This window comes from Podarcis cretensis (assembly GCF_951804945.1).
Source record: "Podarcis cretensis genome assembly, chromosome: 1".
Lineage (NCBI taxonomy): Eukaryota > Metazoa > Chordata > Lepidosauria > Squamata > Lacertidae > Podarcis > Podarcis cretensis.
In genome coordinates, this window is record NC_137170.1 from 33,135,788 (window position 1) to 33,153,200 (window position 17,413).

At 39.5% G+C, this 17,413-nt stretch overlaps 1 protein-coding gene and 1 long non-coding RNA gene across 7 annotated transcripts in view; one reads left to right on the forward strand and one right to left on the reverse strand.

Annotated features, from left to right (window-relative positions):
* The window catches only part of MIA2 (MIA SH3 domain ER export factor 2), a 51,352-nt gene that overhangs the window by 33,231 nt on the left and 708 nt on the right, over window positions 1-17,413 (reverse strand). For 4 of the 6 annotated variants that reach the window (XM_079971772.1, XM_079971773.1, XM_079971771.1 and 1 more), the window contains exons 2-8: window positions 16,807-16,947; window positions 14,872-15,005; window positions 13,900-13,986; window positions 11,795-13,022; window positions 8,582-11,056; window positions 7,390-7,617; window positions 7,191-7,285 (exon numbers count right to left, since the gene is read on the reverse strand). In XM_079971772.1, the coding sequence (XP_079827898.1) occupies window positions 7,191-7,285; window positions 7,390-7,617; window positions 8,582-11,056; window positions 11,795-13,022; window positions 13,900-13,986; window positions 14,872-15,005; window positions 16,807-16,921 (4,362 nt within the window). In that variant the 5' untranslated portion in view covers window positions 16,922-16,947. Of the gene's footprint in view, window positions 1-7,190; window positions 7,286-7,389; window positions 7,618-8,581; window positions 11,057-11,782; window positions 13,023-13,899; window positions 13,987-14,871; window positions 15,006-16,806; window positions 16,948-17,413 lie in introns of all 6 variants that reach the window. The other 2 variants (XM_079971776.1, XM_079971775.1) reach the window with 2 other exon arrangements.
* LOC307214425 lies at window positions 851-16,864 on the forward strand. Its single transcript, XR_013838071.1, has 3 exons — window positions 851-869; window positions 13,423-13,598; window positions 16,744-16,864. It is a non-coding gene; the product is annotated as an uncharacterized lncRNA (long non-coding RNA).

Sequence of the window (17,413 nt, forward strand, 5' to 3'; positions counted from 1 at the left end):
CCCAGCGGCAACCGGCGGCGCCGCCCACGCCGCCTCTTCCTGTCCTGGGCGCCCGCCCGGCCAACGGGACGCACCACCGGCAGTCTCGGAGGGGGGAGCCGGGAGAAACCATGGCCGGAGGGGAGGGAGAGTCGGGCGCCGCGAAAGAAGGACACCGCCGTCGCGAAAGTTTTCTTTAAAAAGGAAAAAAAAAAAGGGGGGGGGGGAGGAGAGACGGCAGCGCTGCCGGGGAAGGAGAGGCTGTTTCGGTGTTTGGGCAGGAGGCCGCATAGGCATTTCAGTCGCCCCCACTGCACGGCAGTAGGAAGCACCCACTCCCCTGTATTTTGCTGCATCGCAAGGGCCAAAATAAATGATCCAGCCCCGAGGAGGCTACAAACCAACTCCAAGCAGCGAGCTGAATGACACAGAGCAAGCAATCCCTACGTAGCCATCGTCTGTGTCTGCTCATGTTGCTCTAGGAAAGGGCGGTGGTGTAAGTTAGTTAATTTGGTGAGACAGAAAAATGCCAAAGAAGACAGTTGCAATTTTCTCTCCGGCCAAAGTCAAATCAGTCATTTGGCTTTTAAACCGGTGCAAGTTATAGCAGAGTATACTGCAGCATATGCAAAGAGCACTGCGATAGTTGAGGGGGTTAGGGCTTCCAACAGGATCCTTGGACGAGATGAGGCAAAAAAAAGAAAAAGAAAAGAAAAGAAGAGATGAGGCATGCTACAAGCATATCCCTATTTTAATCTGTGGAAGACTGAAGGATATGGACTATTAGTATAAGCTAATCTGCAGCCAGGCGTGCTCTGGTCCATGGGGTCACGAAGAGTCGGACACGACTAAACGACTAAACAACAACAACAATCTGCAGCCCTAAACAGGTAAAGAGTAAGAACACAAGAAGAGCCAGCTGGATCAGATCATTGGCCACCTAGGTCCACCTTCCTGTTCTCACAATGGCCAGCTAAATGCCTGTGGGAAATCAGGAGCAGAACATAAGCGCAAGAGCACTTTCCTCTCTGGTAAACGTAAAGGGACCCCTGACCATTAGGTCCAGTCGTGGCCGACTCTGGGGTACTCACAAGCATTTCTGCCTCCATCTGCGAATGAAGAACATAGTCTTTGGCTAATTAAACAATCTATGGCCTTTTAAACTGGGGGGGGGGGGGAGGTATTGTTTTTGTTAGTTATGGTGTTCTGTATGTTTATATTTTTATATTGTAAACAGCCCTGTGATACTAGAGTGAAGGGTAGTATAGAATTTTAATAAAAGTAGCCATTGATAGCCCTCTCCTCCATGAATTTGCCTAATCCTCTTTTAAAGCCATCAAGTTGGTGGCCATCACAGCCTCCTTGGGGAGCAAGTTCCATAGTCTGACTATGCTCTGCATAGTTTTACCTGTCTTAAATCTTCCAACAAACTCAGTGCTTCTAAGCATATACAGAATTGTGCTACATGTCTTAGGTCTCATGGGGTAAAAATCTTCACAAGCAGGGACCAAACATATAGCTGTTCCCTATGGGATAAGATATGGGGTGGAATAATAAGCTCCCCAATAGAACATTCTGGCCCTGGAGTAAAGAACACTGATATTTTTAAGTAGAGTCATGTAGGGAACTAGTTTATGCTGAAACGTATCTTCTTTCAATAGTACACTTTTATTTTTACAAAGTCAATATAACTAGTTTGAGACTTGTATCTCTGCTTCTCAGAATACTGATAAATTATAAATCATTGACTTATTTAAATGCAGATTGAGCAAGCATGAATTAGCAGCAGCCAAGCAGAACCACGTTATGATACAGGTTTATGACAGTGCATGTAACCAGTGTAACAAGTCCCTGCTTTAAGTCTTGCGTCCCAGTAGGAAATTATATTCGAGATCTTTTTACTTCACCAACTGCTCCATTCTAAACACACTGAGGCCACATTCCAACATGACACTGAATTCAGTGGTGTAATGACATACGTCTTGAGTAAATTGTTATACTGAGCAGTAAGAATTTGACTCTATGCTCATGTGTTGAGCAGATGAAGCGCAAAGCATAGGATCCAGCATTGAGCAAGTTGACCCTTGTTCTTTTTCTCCATTACTGAGGCAGCCTTCGGCTCTGCTGCTACGTGGTGCTAAAGAAAAACTATTTGCTACACAGGAGTATTTTACAAAGAGGGTGTGCCCCACCCCCACCCTGGAAAAGCTAAAAAGTGGGGGACAGCTGCTAACCTTTGTGGTTTCATGTTTAAAAAATACAGAGTTCTATCAGCTGAGAGTGTGGCAAACAAACAGACTCCCTTGCCCATTTAGCAAAAATGGTATTGCCACTGTATTTGTATTGCACAAGCCTTTGCACCACAACAGCTATGGGTGTGGAGAGGAGAACAGGATTGAACTGCCTTTGGGTTCATTATAATTAAGGAATCCATCTCCAAGTATTGTGTTTAAAATAGGGTTTAGTCTTTGGGGCCTTCTTTCATAAGAATGTAAGTGACTATGATGCTCAATCTTACATAAATGAAAATAAATTTTGGTTGACTACTACTTTTGAGATAAATATTTTCTTGTTTTCCTAGTAAGATGATAGGGACCTATATTCAGAGGAGGAGCTTCTCTAACACTGTATACAGAAGGAAAACAACGCCCAAGCAACTTGTGCTGCTTGTTCTCTGCATATGTTTCTATGTGCCCATAGCCCAGTTTTCACATCTTCCCGCCTTATGTGCAGTGTCTAAAGGAGGGAAGGGGAACCTGCAGCCCTCCAGATGAGGCTGTCTCCAGCTCTCATGTGCCCCAGGTAGCATGGCCAATGGTCAGGAATTATGGAAGTTATGGGAACAACATCTGGAGGTCTGGAGAGCCATTCTGAAAGTAGGTCACCCCACAAAGGCTGAAGCTATAGAACCTTAATACAGATTACCCTTTTTTGTAAACTTGAGGGGAAATTATATTTATGGAAACTTTAAACAGCATTAGCATAGAGATGACAATTAACTCCAATAACAATTATAGCATTGTGTTTCAATCTGGGAGCATTTTAAGTAACACTGTGTTCAAGCATGTGCTTTTTCTCTTCAAACAAATAAGAATGCACAGTTTGTTCTTAAGAATCCTAGAATACTTGGGATAATATTCCTTGCAGTACTTGCAGTTCTTAGTAGAAACACCGAAGCGGATGCAAAGATTGCAGGGAAAATAAATCAATCGAATAGCCTATGGGTGGGGGCCAAGGAAGAAAAGGAAAATCTCCTACTCTGAAAAATTATATTTATGTCTAGGAGTATGAAATAGGAGACATTTTGATTAACTCTAATAACAATTTCTTCTGTAGATTCTTACATTAAGCTGGTATAGGCTATTTGCACCTCAGTGTATAAACAGCTGGTTCTTTACTTCAACATGAAAATTAGCTTGATACCTGGGGGTCATAACCTGGGACAACCGTGAATGTCATGACCTAAGAACTATTCCTAAAACACGAGGAATAAGTTAAGAAGCTCAGCTGCCAACTCTCACAAGTGATAGTATTCAAAATGTCAAAAGACAAAACTACAAAGCAAAAAAGAAATAAAAAGGCAGCAGTAAAGGATCTAGACTGGAGTGTCTATGTGGCACTAAAAAGTCTGGCACTCTATAGATACAACATTCCCCACCTTTCACTATCATTAAAAGTTTAACTACCTTTAAAAACTTACCTCTTCCTCTGCTCTTTCCATTTACGAACCAAGTATAGTAATCACATAAAAGTTACGTTTAAAAAATCTGTAAGAATAATTAAATTAGCTCTAGTTTCCTAGTTGTTTATGCAGATAACAAGAGCTCCCCGTAGCTTATGTTTCCAAATGGAAAAGAGATCCTGCTTTGACATGTATGCGTTTAAGGAAGGGGTGCAAAAGGGAGGTTAATGACAAGCAACTTTCTTCCAGTATAGTATTACAGTAGTCAGTTCCTTGTGAAATATCAGATTAGTCGCAGCAAGTAATTAAAAGGTATTGCTAAACGGATGCTTAGGTAACACTTTTTGTTTTCTTTTTTTACAAGTATATGACTCAACTGAAAATATTATCTTATCAGACTCACAAATGACAAGGCCTAAAAGCTGGACTTGAAAGGAAATACAGTGGTACCTCAGGTTACATACACTTCAGGTTACATATGTTAGACTCTGCTAACCCAGAAATATTACCTCGGGTTAAGAACTTTGCTTCAGGATGAGAACAGAAATCGTGCTCCGGCGGTGCGGCAGCAGCAGGAGGCCCCATTAGCTAAAGTGGTGCTTCAGGTTAAGAACAGTTTCAGGTTAAGTACAGACCTCTGGAATGAATTAAGTACTTAACCCGAGTTACCACTGTACATATATGCTACCTGTATAGCAGCGCTGGTTTTTTTATTAATTTCTATTTTCTCATGTAATTGTCTTATACTTGTATTTAATACTAAGGCGACTTCACTTATCTAAATATGGATAAATTTGCAAGATGCAGCATACATAAAACACAAGTTGAATTGAACTTGGTGGGTCCAAGTAAGCATGTTTCAGTTCAGGCTGTCAAGTCATTCTTCAGAACATACACTTTTAATCTCTTATGGTTAAATTTTAAGGAACCCCAGATAAGAGTTATTTATTCCATTAGGTAAAGGTAAAGGACCCCTGGACTGTTAAGTCCAGTCAAAGGCGACTATGGGGTTGCAGCGCTCATCTCGCTTTCAGGCCAAAGGAGCCGGCATTTGTCCACAGACAGTTTTCCGGGTCATGTGGCCAGCATGACTAAACCGATTCTGGCAACGGAGGACCGTGATAAGTGCCAGAGCGCACAGAAATGCTGTTTACCTTCCCACCGCAGCAGTGCCTATTTATCTACTTGCACTGGTGTGCTTTCAAACTGCTAGGTTGGCAGGAGCTGGGATAGAGCAACGGAAGCTCACCCCATTGTGGGGATTCGGACCACCGATCTTCCAATTAGCAAGCCCAAGAGGCTCCATGGTTTAGACCACAGCGCCACCTGTGCCCCTATTTATTCCATTAATGTATGATGAAGCTGCTGCAGCTAGAAAGATTCTGAAATTTTAGAGTCCTCTTATTTCTGTCAGGCAGTTAAAGCTTGTGCATTTTCACCAACTCCATCTGAATTACCACATTTTTATTTCTATTTGCATAAATTTCTATCATATCAAAATGACTCAGGATAGCTACAATATATTCTTCTTTCATTTGACCTATACACGAATAACTCTGTGATACAAGTGAGGCTGAGGAATACCAACATGCAAGCAGAGCCGTCTTTCCCACAGAGCTTAGTGGCTCGTTGTGCCAGGACGCGGCCTCTCGGGGGCGACCCAGTGAGTGGGTGAGTGGGGGAGCTGGTCAGCTTTGCCAGTGGCCTCCCCTTTCCCTGCATGCTGCCAGCTGCGTCACGCCATCCATCTTTCCTTCCTAGCCTTATCGGCCCGCCCCCCTCTGTGGGCGGGCGCATTGACGCTGCTGCTGCTTGTGCTGCTCCCACAAGCGCGCGGCGGCGGCAGACGAGGAGCTGCTCTGAGGACGGGCCGCTCCCTCCTCCGCCTCCTCTCCCTCGGCCGCGGGACTCCCCTCAGCAGCCACCCACTGAGCCACTGTCGTCTTCTGAGGGAGCGGTGGTGGCGGGAGTGGCTCCCAAGGGGCCTCCTTCGCATCATCGGTGCCCGCCACCCTACTACCACCACTCCTGCCTCCTGTTCCTCAGGCCGCTGGGCAGCAGCAAGAGCGCCGCCAGCAGCGGGCTGTCATTGTCAGGAAGTGGAGGAGGAGGAGGTGCCCCAGAGCCTCACAAGCAAGCGTGGGGTTCCGGAGGTCTGGCCAGCCACGCCGCGTCCACCACATCAACACCGTCTTCTGTGGGCGGCAGCTCTCTGGGCTATGAGGTGGTCCATGAGTTGGGCCCCAAGTTCTAAATTCTGGAAAAGGGAGGGGGCACCAGAGGGATTTTTGCACCATGGTGCCGGATAGGCTTAAGACAGCCCTGTGTGCAAGGTCACTCTGATTAGCTTCAGAGTTGAGCACAGATTTCAGCCAGACCTCTCCCATCAAAACTCATCACTTTTGCCTTTTACAAAAGCGTGATAACTCTCTGTGGGCTGTCAGGAAGCTTTTAGGCTTCACACAAGATAATTAATTCCATTCTACCTAGAAAATAAAGTGATGAGCCAAGGAAGACATGTCATCTACTGCTTCCTCATGTCATCTACTGCAAGGGGTTCCTAGTGTTTTAGCCAGGAGACCTACACAAAGAATCTGCATGTGTTACAAGGCTCAGAACAAATTTAAAATGTGATGGCCACCATGCAAAAAGCACATACTCCTACATATGTATGCAAAAATTAAATGCCTCCCTAGGTGGCACTGTGCACTCTTGTATGCATTGATATGAGAATTCAGGAGGCTCAGTACAACACTGTAGCCGACCTTAAAAGCACATTTTCCACTCAAAGAATTCTTTACAATTAGATCCTTATCTCTTCCACCCATTGCAGGCCAAATTTAACAAGGAGATAAGGAACGGTTCTTAGTGATATCACAGGAGTCAGTAGAGATGGAAGGACCTGTCCATTTCAGTTCTCTCAGTTTCTAATTTTTCCAGTATTAAATTTAGTTCTACACATTTCTGCAGTGATTTGCAATTCTTTAAAAACAAACCTCATAAAAACACTTCAGCATTTCAGTGCAAATCTCTCCTAATACACATATCATTGTATGTAGCTTTGACTAATAATAATCATTTCTGCAAGCATTTTCTCCTAATATAATGTATTTTGTTTATAATGCATTCAGTTTTAAGCACACTTTGACCCCAATATATGCATTTTTGCACACATTACTTGCCCAGACAACTGCATTGCAAAATCCAGATAAGTGCGAATTTGGAAGGATGGCTGCATTTCAGTTCTCACATTGTTTCAGAAAGTGTGAATTTGATAGATCCTCCTTTAAATGCAAACTGAATCAAATTTCTCCCCCATCTGAACTTCCAAACATTCATAACTTTTGTCCATTCCTACTTTAAATCAGGTTCAGTGCTATTTGAAAACTACAGGGAAGTGACAGGGGAGTGCACTAGCAAATGCAAACTTAGGAGGAATTTTGTGCTTAAACGTCAAATAAAATGTTTTCAAAGCTGTAACTAGTGCATTTTTATTATTATTGTAGAAATACAAAGTAAATAAACGTACCTTTTTACTGGTAGATGCCATCACTGAAAATACAGATGTTATAATGGCACAGAAGTCATTCAAATGCAGGATTATCTGAAATAGCCATTCTCTTTCTGTTTCATGTAAAAGTAGAGGAAGAGAGAATGAGTATTACAATATATCTTCTTTACAAAATACTATATGTAATTACAGTTTTTAGATTAATCATTTTCCTTACCATTACTGATAGTATAGTTATGAGTCACTAGATTGTTCTCTGATAATTTTCTTTTTGAATTTGGCTGATGTTGACTATTTTTGGCTGAAGTATGTATTTTCTTCTCGGTATTTATTGGAGGCACATTATTTGCTTCTGTATGTTGGCCACTGTTAGGTTCTTTATCCAAATTCAAGTGATGTTTTTCTTTAGGATGATCATCAGGTAATTTTCCATTATTGGTCATACCTACAAATAATTGTAAAAGTGGTATCATGTTTATTTCCACCTGATTATCCATTTTTCCCCTGCATGTCAATTCCCAGGATCCCTATTCATATCTCATTGTCAATCATTAAAGTTCTCTTGTACTACAGTCTCCCAACTTATAATTAGAAATATTAAAATCAGGGAATAAACCACCAAGGCAAAGCATGGCTAATGAAATGAGTCAAGGAAACTCTTGGAGACTAGAAAGGTTCCTTCATAAACCTGAAGTATTGTCTGAATAAGGAGGGGGGAAGGAAACACAAATTTCGGCAAAAGAAATGCAAGCAGAAAATAAGGAAGAAAAAAGCATTGGATGACATCCCTGAAATTATTAAGACTGACAATTTAAAATTACTGCATTTAAATGTGTTAGAAGCAGGAAACTGGCTAGGGTGGAGATGCATACAAGCATGACTGATGGAATTTGAACCTGATCACTTCTGGAAGCCTTTTTATATCAATTTATTAATGTGACAAGGAATATGTTATATTTTCCATTCTTGTACTGAAGATGAAAATTTAAATATGACTTTTCCTTATATAATAATCATATTTAGTAAACTGTAATGGACTAAAATCCAGATATGTAAGCAACAACAAAAAAGCCTTTTGTTAATAGCCCTACCAAACATGTATATTCTGAGATACTATTGTTGTTGTGGGGCTGTTGCATCCTTCCAGCACCCAGCTATTTATTCTACTGATGGAAAATGAATGATTCTCCTTTTATATTTTTGGTTCTATATTATATTTCCTGATAAAGCACAATACAACTTGATATCCTGCTGTTGTGTAAGCTTATAATGGGCATCAGCTTCATTTTATACTGAAAAAAATCACATCATCCCATCGGTCAGTCATTTTGCTTTTTTAAAATAAAAAAGCAAAGTGCGATATTGTTCTTGCTTTGTTAACTTTTATTATCAAAACAGTGGTCTGGTACCTGATTCTGCCTTTTGGATTTCACATTTGTTTCTGATGTCCAGCACAAGACTGTGCAGTTCTGGAAGTAAATTCACTTTATCCTTCAAACACTTTTCATGTCCACTGTTTAATTTATTTTCATGTTCCACCAAAGTAGTCACTTCTTTCATTTCCCTGCGAATATCTTCACATGGAAAAGTGGTGATATCACGGCGAAGTTTTTCAAACTCTTGCTCTAATAGCTGCAGTTCATGCCTTTCACACATATTTGCTTCAAGTATCCTTTTAGATTCCTCAACAAACTTGAAATAAAGTTCCTGTAATCCACTGAAGGAAGTGGCTTCTTTCGGGTCCAACTCTGTATCAGGTGTTAATTGACCATTTTGAACTATTGTCTCCTGATTTGCAGATCTGTCATACTTGTGGTTGTAATTTTTTGAGTCTGAAGCAACAGATTTTTCCTGGATGCTGCTGTCTCTTTCCCCTGGACCCTGAGATCCCTCATCCTTAATTTTAAAATTATCTAAATACCTGATAGCTTTTGTGCTCTGAACTTCACCTTTTTCTTGTTCAAAATTACTTCTCACTACATCAGCCTCCTGCCTCTTTGCCTTAATCTGTGTTCCAATAATATTTCTACTATCTTCATATTTTTTAGAGTCTTCATCGTCCTTATTTTTAAATGGCTCTCCAAGAAGCCGTGATAGTTTACCAAAAATGTTACTCCCAACACCTCCTTTCTCTGTCTTGTCACTTGTGCAATCTATATTCTTGCATCTTAGTATTTTCTCACTATCTTTACCTGTTTTGCCTTTTTCTTGACTATCTCTTGCATGCCCAGAATAAGCTACTTTCTCTGCATGGTTTAGACTTTTAGGAAAAGGAGAAATTAAGTCATGTGCAAATGTTTCATCATGATGATCTTTAGCTAAATGCTGTGTGTCCATACCATCTCTAGTCTGTGGAGGGATAGGGTCCATATAATCATCCACAGGCTTAAGATGGTATGATAAATGTTTGCTAGGATTAATATTATTATCTAGATTAGTTGTATCACTTCGCACTTCTAAGTGCTGAACTGGATTTTCATTGGCAGGACTTGTTCCAACTACAGTATATTGTTTCTGAGTTAAACTATTAAAGTCAGTTGTCGCTAAGCTGTCTTCAGGTTTTATGTCAGTTATCTCTGAAGTTGTGTATGCTATTTGTTTCTGATACTCCGGTTTAGTTTCTTCAGTATTTGGAATGCTATCTATTTCTTTATGCTGAGCTGAGATTCTAAGCTTCTTCACTTCTAAACCCGCAGTTAAATGTTGTTTTCTATCATGTCCCTTCTGACTTGTACACTTTTTGTCTGGTACTAAGCTCATAATATTGGTACTCTGACAGTCAAGGTAGGAACATGATACTTGTTCACCTTTTAACTCTTCTTTATCTTCTTTCTGGTGTGTCAGACTTGCACACATTTGAGGTGAGTGAATACTTTTCTTGGAAAAAGTGCCTGAGGAGCTAGGATAAGGAAATACACTTTGCTCTTGCTGATCTATTAATGAAGGATCACTAACTTGAGCACTATCTAAATGTTCTTCTATTGCTTTTGAGTTTTGTTCCTCTTCAACACCTTTTTCACCTATCTGCACTTGTGGGCCCTGAAAGCCTTTCTTCTGCACACCGTAGGTGACAGAATCATAATTCAGTATGCGGCTGCTGTCCCCGGAAATCTCCTTTTCACTTTGAAAAACTTCCCCAGACAGTGGAGATGGTCCTTGATTACTTGATGTATTTTGCTCATTGTGTCCTTGTTTGCCTTCACTAAGTTCTGAGATATGCTGTGAAAAATGAATTTCTTCTTTTGCACTTTCTTGAGAAAACAAATTCTTGCCTACCTTAGTAACTACACTTTGGTTCATCTCCTCTTCAACCCTGGGGTTGATATGAAAATAATCTTGGATGGCATGAGAGGGGACACTTTCTATATTTTTAACATCAGGAAGTTTCTTTTCATCATGAGAATCTATAACATTATCTGCCCTTATATTGTTGCTTATACGTTTTTTTGAATGTAAATGTGGCACTGGATCTGAAACTTGTATTCCTTTCATAACATCTGTATAACCTATAACAGGAGTACGACTACCCCCATTCAAAACTTTTGAGACTAAACAATTATTTTTATTAACATTGTATTTGCTAGATTTGGAATCTTTGTTAATAGCCTTATGCTGTTGTTGTGGTGGTGGTGGTGGTCTTCTTACATTGTATGTTAATTCTGGTGCTTCACGTTGTTCTGTTAAAAATGGATTCTGATCTTTTGTATTAAATTCTCCGCTCCCTTGGATAACTGTCCTATCTTCATCAAGAGGTATTTTATCTTCGCCTGGAATGTTCTTTGATTTGGAAAAACTATCTGAATCTTCATTCAGCCCCTCAGAAAATAGTGCTTGTTCAACATTATCTGGTCTGATTGCTTTCCCATCATGTGGCTCATCTTCTCCTAGGATAGATTTTTCATAGGAATATGTTTCACTAATATAATCCTTTCGCTCTGCCAAATCAGCTAGCTTTCGTAGCTCTAAAGAAGACTGTTTGGCCTCTAAGTTATGAACATTGTTTTTATCTTCTATATTGGAATGGCCCTGTGTGTCCAAAGGTCTTCCATACAATTTTCCCCCTGTACATTGACCATAGGAAACCTGGTGTTCTAACTCTATAGATTTTACTGACAGAGGATGTGGTGTATTATCTTTCGCTAGTTCTTCACCCTGTCTTTTTCTTCTACTTTCTTCACTACATTTTACTGCTAAAGAAGACAGCAAAACGTTTCCCTGGGTAGTATCAGCATCTCTGTTTTCTGGCACCTTTTCAGTAATATTCTGATTTTCTAGTAATTCTTCTTTGCCTATTTGTAATACTTCCTCACTCTTTTTAAATTGGGTGCTTTCCTCACTAGACTTTAGATTATTGTGTGCATGCTGAGCATTATTGGTTCCTTCAGATATAAAACTCTGAAAATTCAGTATACTTGTAAAATAACTAACAGAAAATAAAGATTTCTGGTTTTTAGGACCCTCATGATTTTCTTCCTTTGCAGTACCTTGACCTATACTATATGATAACTGATCTACAGCTGATTCCTGTGGACTCTCAACAGTTACATACTCATGCCCTGGTTGATTATCTGATGTAACCCTATTATAATCAATCAAACTGTCATACATACTTTCATACCAACCTGACTGGTGATTTGTTCTTTCTGACTCCTTTGTTACAGCTTTAATTTTATCGTTTTCCATAACTTGGTTGCCTGGTATTGAATCCTGTTCTGCATAGGGAGACTTAAGTCGTTTATCACCAAGCAAAGGTGATGGACTTGCTGCATCCTTTACGTCTGCATGCTCATCTGCTAACTGCACATCAGAATCTGTTTTTCTAACATGTATGCCTGGGGCTTCTTGGACATATTTTTCTTTCACTTGTCCTTCGTAAAGAGTTGGTTCAGCTGCTTGCTTTGGGGTTTCTTGAACAATTTTTCCTTTGTCTTGTTCTTCATCGGGCATCAGTCTGCCCGTTTGCTTTCTCAAGCCATCGTCCGTTAAGATTGATTCTTCACTTAGATGCTGTTCTTCATCTTGATCTGCTTCTCCTCCAGCTGCAAGCTTTTCTTTGTCTGCGTTTTCTTCAGCATAACGAAAAGGCAAAATATCACTGAATTCCAGATCAAACCAGCTTGATTCAGATTGTTCGGAATTGCTATGTTCTTTCATTCCTTCTGATGCGGTAGAACTGCCATAGTGGCCGGCATTGCCAGCAATGGTGGAGCTGTCGTGGATTTCTGGATCATTTTCTTTGTACAGCAGATCAAGTTCTGATTTGTCACTTCCAAGATGCATCAAATCTGCGAAAGTACTTTTAAACCAGCTGGAGCCTTGTGGTGCTGTTTCACCCTCTTCATTTAATTTTTTTAAGCCACTATCATCAGTTATTGCGATTTTCCTGCGCCTGAATGTAACTTCTTCTGTTTTCTGTGATATTTTTCTGACCGCCTCCTCATTTTCATTACTTCCCAAGCCAAGCCAGCCAACAAAACCAGACACAGTCCAGGCCGACTGAGTTGGGACAGCTTGCGGAGTCTGACTAATTCGGTCTTCTTCCGGAGTAGTCTCATCTTGTCTAGTCTCCCTGTCGCTGAGTTCTGTATCACCGTGGCTTGTAGTTTCCAGCGTATGCAGGTCTTTGTATTTACTGTCAGATTCATGACTGTCAGGAAATTGTTCTTTATATTCATTTGGGTAAGAAATACCTCCAAGTTTCAAGACTTCATCTTCAGGCATTTCAAATTTGGTGTCTTTTTCTTCTGAGTATGGAGGTATATATTCATTTTCTTTGTCATAACGATTAAGTATGCTGTCTTCATTTTCAAAAATGTATTCCCCTCCATCAATACAAAGAAAATCAGTTTCCTAAAAATAAGCAAGTGGCTGGAGTTAATACGCTACTACCCATTTAATACAACTCTACTATTTCTTAACATTATATCATTAGGAATGTTTTTTAAAAGCATGCAAATGCCCCAACTGGCAAGTTATGAAATAATTAAGTTGTTAAATAATTGTGAAATGTACATTCTCTTTAAAATTTAGCACAAGGAATATTTAAAACAGAGCAACTTTATCAATCATTTTTATGAGACCAAGTTGAGTAGTTCATGCATTCGAAAGAGGTCTTTAGAACATGTTTTACACACATGCAAATGTATATTCTTATGCATATTTGTTGGAAGGGGCAGTGATAGATGTTAAGTTGTGAGTGAACAAATCAGACGACACAGCGATTCTTCAAACAGCTCTTGTTTGTTCACAGGCCCAGGACAGAACTGGACTGAAGAGTTCAGCCAGCCTGCTTATATAGAGCTCCACTAGAACACAACAGTAACAACTTTCTGTAACTATCCAATCACTGAATGTCACTTTCAATTCCTTATTTGCATATGTGGACCTGAGTGAAAACTATCTACAGTACCCCCCTGCTGACCCAGGGTGAGTACATAACAATAGATACTTAAAAGACTCTGGGGCACAGGCCTTTGTGTAGAGATGGGCAAGTCTCTCAGTTTTGGTTTCTCCCAAGTTTCTGTTCTTGGGAGTTTTTAAAGCAGAGGTTAGATGGGCTACTGTCATGGAAGCTTTAGTTGAGATGCATTGTAGGAGGTTGGGCTAGATGACCCTCAGGGTCTCTTCCAACTCTAAGATTCTATGATTCTATAACAAGTTTAATACATACATTCATATATACATCTCCACAACCAAATATCTCCATTTTGATATTACTTTAATTTACCTTAGTTGGCAGTTCTACTTCTTTTGTAATAAAAGTTTCTTCAATCCGGACTGCATCCACTGGGAAATATCCAAATTCTGCACCTTTCTATAAAATTAAACAGGTAGCTTTTTATTATAAAAGAAATGGGGTTTTGTACTTAAAATTGATATACAACAAATACAATTGTGAGAAGAATCTCTGCACTTATTTCAATTAAGTCTGGATTAAAAGAACAAACTCTTATTAACCCTCAGAAAATTTTCTCTCCCGCTTCATAAAAATACACAAAGTAATAGTACTTTTAATGTTATTATTTTGCACATTATTAAAAGTACTCTTGTATATTACAATAACCAGCCATTAATTGCTGTTTGGGTCCTCCTGGGTACAATAATGGCCTTATATTGTTCCACAATGTCTCTAGCAAATATTCCCAGTTAATTTATTTGGAAACAGGGATATGACCTAGTGGCTTGGCTAATAAAAAAGCACAGAAATGTTCTTGTTTACATAGACCAAAGTAATGTAATAGTGGGTGCCTACACTTAATGTGAAATTACATCTCTGGAAGGAAATGTTCAAAGAAACTATTATGGTTTACGCCAAGAGGATTTAAAAGGATTACACTTCATGCCACAATATTAACATCACTCTGAAATCTTGCCTAGGGCACAATTTATTAACAGTAGGAAACAAAATAAGTAACACATTGCCCCCCTCAAAATATTCATGGAAAAGTGTCTAGCCCACTGAAAAACCACTTATGAATAACCACTGCTTATTTTCTATAAAAAAGGTGCCGGTACTCACCACGAAGTTGTTACAGTTAGTGCCACACTTTTAACCAGTGCTTTTCTTCTGGACAAAAAGGTGCTGTTATTGTGTACTCTTGAGTACCCCCAGAAAAAAAACACTGTGAATAACCAATCTGTTGATATAAGTGAATTCTGATTGCTCATAAGAGAAATAGTTGCCTTTTGAAATACTTACACTTCCTGCCCACAAGTCCTCCCTTTTCCTGGAGAGTTTGGAGTATACGATTATCTCTTCCCCAGTTTTGAAGTTCAAATAGCGGCAGTCAGGTCCTATGTAGTCTTTAATGGCTAGCACTCTGCTCATGAAAGCTGCATGTATGTAAAAAAACAGAGGAAACTTAAGCAAAGTTAATCAAGTGTAGTCTGGATTTGTGGCTTCAGACAGTCATAGAATCATAGAATTGTAGAGTTGGGACCACTTGGTTTACAACCATAATCTGTTCCAGAGGTCCGGTTGTAAACCAAAACAGGTTGTAACCCAAGGTGCGCTTTCGCCAATGGGGACTCCAAAAAAAAAAAAAGGCAGAAAGGGGTTGTAATCGGAAAAAAAAAAAAAAGGGTTGTAATCCAAAAAAAGGGACACACACTTCAGGGTTTGACGTGGTTGCAATCCAAAATGGTTGCAAACCAAGGTTCCACTGTAGTTCAATCCCCTGCAATGCAGGAATCTTTCACCCAAAGTGGGCTTTGAACACATGACCTTGGAATTAAGAGTCTCATGATCTACCGACTGACCTATCCCAGCTGTCCTAAAGTTTAAAATCTACTCTCCTCCTGAATGATATGTTGCCACATACAAAAATCACAGTACATGTCCGAGACACACTGGCATTGTGTTTACATAATTTGTGTACATGAGCTATCCTCTTGTCCTAGAAGATGGGGGGAATTTCACCTCACTTTAAATGAAATGTTTTACCACTTACTACAGAAACAACAAAATCCTGGACACATTTTTTCAGAAGTGGTTGGTCTCACTACGCAATCCTTAAAATAAATGAACAAACTTAAATTAATTGCTTGCGCTGAGTAGCGTTTGGTTAGAATTTCATCTAATGGTATCCTAAATAAGTTTAATGTTTGTATATGAATACACATTCTTGTATTTTTTTCTACTACACATGCGTATCGGCATGCAGTTTTAGTTTTCCATTTCCACAAAAACGCACCTAGAGCACACACTATGAATTCTGCAAGCTGCATTTTTTTCTTCATTTTACGATGAATGCTAAGTGAGAAACACATTTTGGAGTAATTAGAAATACATTCCAAAATAGATTTTAACAAGACTGCTAAACTAAATTGGGGGCGCTGGGCAGATTTTTACAACCCGACGGAACACCGTAATAGACAAGTCCTACATATCTGCACAAACACTCCACCCCACAGCCCTATTGATGAGCATTTCACTAGTATATAACATTAACAGGCAGCACAGTCCTATGCATGTTATCTCAGAAACAAGGCCATTGTATTCAATGAGTCTTGCTTCTTGTATATACAACTGCAGCCTTAGCTGCAATCCTAAGCATTCTTAACTTGGGTTGGGAGTAAGACTCACTGAACTCACCCAGCAGTGGCACTTCCTTCTGAGGAAACATAGAGGAGATAGTGCTACAAACAGTGCAGTTTTAAGGCAAGGTACAAAAGCAATAAGATTTCACAAGGTGCTAAGAAAAACAGAAAGACAACCGAATCGACCTAAATAATATGGTATAGATTTGGTAGACAAAACACTAGTAATTTGTATACATAACTAAATTAGAAATACTGTAAATATTAATCAGGCGCTTTTGGAAAGTAAGAGATTTTGAATAAGCACAGGGACAATTCTGACGAAAACTAGGCCCCTGGTTTGATAACAAGCTTTTCTACTGAACTTTGCCCTTTTACATATGCTACAACACCGTTCCACCAAATGGCTTCCCAGAAAGCATTTGTCTATTGTTGAAAATATACAGGTTAATCATGCATAAAGCTAATATTTTGCAAACATTTCTTGAAGTATATATTGCATTTTCAAAACTTGCTTTGTTTTCTTTTACAGATTTTGACGGCACTTAAATTAGTTTCAAAGAAGCTTACTTAAAGCAAAAGCCCTTATACTTACTTTCGCATTCTGGATCGCCACACTTTTTGTGGCCTGACAACAACTTTGTGCTCTTGGTGATGGTTAGCAATGAAAAGATCAAAAACAAAATTCTGATTTCCCAAATCAGCAGCATCCTAAATGGTTAAAAAAAGCTGATCCCTGACAGAATAAAAAAGAAAAAACGGATTGTGTCTTGGCAATAGAAGTCTGAAACATCATTCACCCCCCTCCATTTAGTTAATATACATATATTTTAAATCTTTTTGGTTCCATTTTCCTTCTACCTCCAAAGTCCACTTGCATAAATGCCCTTTCAACAAGCTGCTCAGTGAACTGTCCTGATTAAGAGGCTTAATGATTAACTGTGTGTGACAATATGGACTTGGAATTTGAAATGAAAAAGGCGCTTTCAGTCAAACTACAGGCTATAGATGTACCGATAGCCTCATTTGCACCAGCAAGTTATTGGAGCGCTTTGTGGAACTTTAGATGTGATGTAGAGAAAGATGTAATATGAATTAACAGGAAATAATACAGAATATTCCAAAACCTTGATGTACTGTTACTGCTGCTTTAAATTTTGCTCAGTATGTTTTTTTAGTGATTTTAATAACACGATTTTGTG